Here is a 5,974-nt window from a genome sequence, read left to right on the forward strand (position 1 = left end):
TAGCTAGTGGGGTGTTCTAGATAAGTCTATGGCTGTCTGAAGTCGTTCTCAATCAGAGGCAGGTGTTTATCGTTGTCTCTGATTGGGAACCATATTTAGGCAGCCATATTCTTTGAGTTTGGTGTGGGTGATTGTCCTGTGTGTCTTGATGTCCTTGTTAGAGGTTAGTAGACACATGTATAGGCTGTTTTCGGTTTTCGTTTCGTTTATTGTTTTTGTAGTGTTAGTGTTTTGTCGTGTTTTACGTTTGTCTAATAAAGATGAATCGCAATCGACACGCTGCAGTTTGGTCCGACTCTCCTTCACCATGTACAAACCGTGACATCAACAGTACATTCTCTAACAGTATGCAGATTCTACTATTCTAATTGTCAACAGTAATTGTCAACAGTAGATTCTACTATTCTAATTCTCAACAGTATGCAGATTCTACTATTCTAATTGTCAACAGTATGTTGAGACCCCGACTGAGGTCACTCTGACATGTCAAGACCTACCATTAACATAGACAGGTTGGTTGAGTAGCAACAAAACCGACGGATACCCAACTATGGGGAAACAGACAGGGTTGGCTAAGATTATTGATAACATGTAAACGATATTTAATCTCCAATGTTAATTGAAAACATAAAGTTGCACAATGAGAACTTGTCTCAAATACATTGTTACAGTTGTTGGTTAGCTAGCTAGCAAATTTTTTTGTTGTTGCAATATTAGCAAAACACAAAAAAATAACCCACACCTGAGAACAAGATCAAACGAACTGAAACGAGCCACGTCAGATTCCCCACATGACAGTTCCTCGTCAGATTCCCCACTTGACAGTTCCTCGTCAGATTCCCCACTTGACAGTTCCTCGTCAGATTCCCACTTGACAGTTCCTCGTCAGATTCCCCACTTGACAGTTCCTCGTCAGATTCCCCACATGACAGTTCCTCGTCAGATTCCCCACTTGACAGTTCCTCGTCAGATTCCCCACTTGACAGTTCCTCGTCAGATTCCCCACTTGACAGTTCCTCGTCAGATTCCCCACTTGACAGTTCCTCGTCAGATTCCCACTTGACAGTTCCTCGTCAGATTCCCCACATGACAGTTCCTCGTCAGACAGTTCTTCGTCAGATTCGACCCCAGAACTTGACACAGTTCCTTGTCAGTTCCTTGTCATCGGTGCTATTCGACCAACCAGAACAACACACGGCATTCTGACCCTTTGACAGTTCCTTGTCATCGGTGCTATTCGACCAACCAGAACAACACACGGCATTCTGACCCTTTGACAGTTCCTTGTCGCCGGTCGACCAACCAGCTATTGACCCTTTGACACCAACCAGAACAACACACGGCATTCTGACCCTTTGACAGTTCCTTGTCATCGGTGCTATTCGACCAACCAGAACAACACACGGCATTCTGACCCTTTGACAGTTCCTTGTCATCGGTGCTATTCGACCAACCAGAACAACACACGGCATTCTGACCCTTTGAAGAGCGCTTCGTTTTTCCAGACGTTGTCAGCTAAACCCGTGGACAGAAACCCATAGTTTAAGAAAGGCTGCTACCGTATCCTACTACCAGTATACTACCGTGTTGATATAAACCCATAGAAAGGCTGCTCTAGATAGTATACTACTGTAGTAACCTGTTGATATAAACCCATAGAAAGGCTGCTCTAGATAGTATACTACTATAGTACTACTGTTGATAGAAACCCATAGAAAGGCTTCCCTAGATAGTATACTACTATAGTACTACTGTTAATAGAAACCCATAGAAAGGCTTCCCTAGATAGTATACTACTATAGTACTACTGTTGATAGAAACCCATAGAAAGGCTGCTCTAGATAGTATACTACTATAGTACTACTGTTGATAGAAACCCATAGAAAGGCTGCTCTAGATAGTATACTACTATAGTACTACTGTTGATAGAAACCCATAGAAAGGCTGCTCTAGATAGTATACTACTGTAGTAACCTGTAGATAGAAACCCATAGAAAGGCTGCTCTAGATAGTATACTACTGTAGTAACCTGTAGATAGAAACCCATAGAAAGGCTGCTCTAGATAGTATACTACTATAGTACTACTTTTGATAGAAACCCATAGAAAGGCTGCTCTAGATAGTATACTACTGTAGTAACCTGTTGATAGAAACCCATAGAAAGGCTGTTCTAGATAGTATACTACTATAGTACTACTGTTGATAGAAACCCATAGAAAGGCTGCTCTAGATAGTATACTACTATAGCACTACTGTTGATAGAAACCCATAGAAAGGCTGCTCTAGATAGTATACTACTGTAGTAACCTGTAGATAGAAACCCATAGAAAGGCTGTTCTAGATAGTATACTACTATAGTACTACTGTTGATAGAAACCCATAGAAAGGCTGCTCTAGATAGTATACTACTGTAGTACTACTGTTGATAGAAACCCATAGAAAGGCTGCTCTAGATAGTATACATTTACATTTAAGTCATAGAAGCAGAGTACTACTGTTGCTTTCATGAAAGCCATAGAAAGGAACTCTAGGGAACAAAACGCATTCAAATCAATATCGGTGATCTTCAGGTTGGAAAGTAGAATTAGGATTAGTAGGATTTGGAGTGGGATGACCAGTTCCCAGTTCTCTGTAACGGACTTGAAGTCGGAAGTCTGAGGTTTCTGAGTTGCCAGCTAGCATACCTACCAGCCTGATCCAGGAAGTGGAAGGCCTGTGTGTGGCGCATCATGTTACTCAGGCCATGGATCCAGCCAATCCTACTGTAGTAACCGGATCCTCCCATAGAAAGGCCAGCCATCTGCCATCGTACTACTGTTGATAGAAACCCATAGGCCACGCCCAGGATGGATACTGATCCTGAGATGGGATGAAGAGATAGCGAATGTCTAGGAGGTGAAGACAGTCTGACAGCCGCCCAATCACAAATCACTTGTGGAGAGCGGAGAGATTTGATTGGTGTGACCAGTTCCCAGCAATATGGTGAAACTTCCACCTGAGACTGATCCTATTACCATATTGATCATACCCTATTACCATATTGACTACACCTGGCTCTACCATATTGACTACCCTATTACCATATTGACTACCCTATTACCATATTGACTGAAGACATTACCAATCACAAATGACTACCCCATTACCATATGGTGACTACCCTATTACCATATTGACTACCCTATTACCATATTGACTACCCTATTACCATATTGACTACCCTATTACCATATTGACTATCCTATTACCATATTGACTATCCTATTACCATATTGACTATCCTATTACCATATTGACTATCCTATTACCATATTGACTACCCTATTACCATATTGACTATCCTATTACCATATTGACTATCCTATTACCCATTGACTATCCTATTACCATATTGACTATCATATTACCATATTGACTATCCTATTACCATATTGACTATCCTATTACCATATTGACTACCCTATTACCATATTGACTATCCTATTACCATATTGACTACCCTATTACCATACTACCCTATTACCATATTGACTACCCTATTACCATATTGACTACCCTATTACCATATTGACTATCCTATTACCATATTGACTACCCTATTACCATATTGACTATCCTATTACCATATTGACTACCCTATTACCATAATGACTACACCTGTTGGGCCTGAATATGAGATTAATCTTCTTTATCATCCATATATATGTACATATTCTTATTCCCTTTAGATTTGTGTGTATTTGGTAGTTGTTGTGAATTTGTTAGATATTACTGCATGGTCAGAACTAGAAGCACAAGCATTTCGCTACACTCACATTAACATCTGCTAACCATGTGTATGTGACCAATAACATCTGCTAACCATGTGTATGTGACCAATAACATCTGCTAACCATGTGTATGTGACCAATAACATCTGCTAACCATGTGTATGTGACCAATAACATCTGCTAACCATGTGTATGTGACCAATAACATCTGCTAACCATGTGTATGTGACCAATAACATCTGCTAACCATGTGTATGTGACCAATAACATCTGCTAACCATGTGTATGTGACCAATAACATCTGCTAACCATGTGTATGTGACCAATACCATCTGCTAACCATGTGTATGTGACCATTAACATCTGCTAACCATGTGTATGTGACCATTAACATCTGCTAACCATGTGTATGTGACCAATAACATCTGCTAACCATGTGTATGTGACCAATAACATCTGCTAACCATGTGTATGTGACCAATAACATCTGCTAACCATGTGTATGTGACCAATAACATCTGCTAACCATGTGTATGTGACCAATACCATCTGCTAACCATGTGTATGTGACCAATAACATCTTCTAACCATGTGTATGTGACCAATAACATCTGATTTGTGTGCGTTTCCTTCTACCCCTGCAATACTACCTGGATGGATTGAATATATCTATCAGTCAGTCAGTTCACCTGCAGCAGGTTGAAGCCGTGTTGGCTGGCCGCCAGCAGGCCGGAAAGCTTGAGGCTGAAGGAAAGCATGCTGGGATCTGTAGTTTTGTCCAGACACGCGGTGGATATGTAGTCCACCAGACAGGGGCAGGACTCCAACAGGGCCAGGCCATGGTCTGGAAAACATCGCCACAGGTATTATTGGGTATTATTGTCTGTGTCCCAAATGGCAACCTATTCCCCACAGTGCACTGCAGTGCCTTAATGCCTGGTCAACAGTACCCAGTAGGGAATAGCAGGGTGGTCATTTGTGTAGGTCATGATCGCTTAGAGCTGGTGTGGCGCAAACTTGTTTTCCTGCCCAACAGTACTGTAACACATCGTCAAATAAACCAAGTGTATAAACCTATCAATAATATAACCTTATAAATAATATAACCTTATAACCACAAGGCCAGTATTCAGTAAAGTATCAGTAGTCTCTCATCCTCGCTGTGTGTGAGAGATTATATAGGAAGTCTCTCATCCTCGCTGTGTGTGAGAGATTATATAGGAAGTCTCTCATCCTCGCTGTGTGTGAGATATTATATAGGAAGTCTCTCATCCTCGCTGTGTGTGAGAGATTATATAGGAAGTCTCTCACCCTCGCTGTGTGTGAGAGATTATATAGGAAGTCTCTCCTCCTTATTCTTGCTTGTGAGACCTTTCTCTCTGTGTGTGTGTCTCCTCACCCTCCTTGGTGAGACCAGTGAACCAGTCCAGCAGTTTCTCGAGGCTGGTGTCGTCTGGTAGGGACTGTCTGGGGTCCGCTAGTACAGCGCACACCCGAGGCAACAACACCAGGCACTCGCTGTCCATGCTGCTTAGAGATGTCTATGGGGAAAAGCCAAGAGGGGGAATATGACTTTAGTTTAGACAGATTGTAGTTTACTAGCTCTGGTCCAGGGCGTTTAGTAAGCGTTCGTCGAGTCTAATAGTAAAACACACTGCCGCCCTGGACCAGAGCTAGCTAAGTAAAGTAAGGAACTGTATGGCAACACGTTCGTAATCAAGTTAACCAAGTCAGCTACACAAAACAACTGAGTTGAATGACAAATGCATGATAACTACAGTACCCAGGTATATGTTGAAGATATCTGAGAAGCAATTTAGGGACAAATTCACGAAGCTTGATAGATAGCAATCGCCTGAAAAGTATCTCCCGGGACTGAAACCGTGTTTGGTTTTACCGGAGCGTGCGTTCATGGATTCCCTCACTACGGAAAGTAAAAAAAATCGATTTAAAAAGACATGAACAGCAACTGCGCATTTTCTCCGATCTCATACAATCTGGTAAACTGAATCTAAAAGGCATCGCATCGCACTGAAGCCTATCGACACACTAACACGTGTCTGTAGTGAAACCGGAAGTTAAACTCCTCCTCGACGTTTCCCCGCAATTCGTCCATTTTCACGTAAATCGCACATGGTGATACACAAAATCTACATTTTACACCGATTTAGCGTCGACTAAAACACACTTATTTAGCCTGTTAA

General features: G+C 41.7%; 1 protein-coding gene across 1 annotated transcript; it reads right to left on the reverse strand.

Moving 5' to 3' along the window:
• Window positions 1-4,438: 4,438 nt before the first annotated feature.
• On the reverse strand, window positions 4,439-5,643 carry LOC135567187 (BRCA1-associated ATM activator 1-like). Its single transcript, XM_065014619.1, has 3 exons — window positions 5,554-5,643; window positions 5,170-5,311; window positions 4,439-4,614 (listed from the first exon to the last, which is right to left on the reverse strand). Exons 2-3 carry the CDS (start codon window positions 5,294-5,296, stop codon window positions 4,451-4,453), a joined length of 291 nt encoding a protein of 96 aa, XP_064870691.1. The 5' UTR covers window positions 5,297-5,311; window positions 5,554-5,643; the 3' UTR covers window positions 4,439-4,450.
• Between the last annotated feature and the right edge of the window lie 331 nt (window positions 5,644-5,974).

Source organism: Oncorhynchus nerka, unplaced genomic scaffold (assembly GCF_034236695.1).
Source record: "Oncorhynchus nerka isolate Pitt River unplaced genomic scaffold, Oner_Uvic_2.0 unplaced_scaffold_2427, whole genome shotgun sequence".
Taxonomy (NCBI): domain Eukaryota; kingdom Metazoa; phylum Chordata; class Actinopteri; order Salmoniformes; family Salmonidae; genus Oncorhynchus; species Oncorhynchus nerka.

Bases quoted from the DNA above. Each gene is read 5' to 3' on its own strand.
- LOC135567187 (XM_065014619.1), bottom strand. From the start codon at position 5,296: ATGGACAGCGAGTGCCTGGTGTTGTTGCCTCGGGTGTGCGCTGTACTA. The intron at 4,615-5,169 runs GTGAGGAGACAC...GATGTTTTCCAG, and splicing joins CACTGGTCTCACCAAGGAGG to ACCATGGCCTGGCCCTGTTG.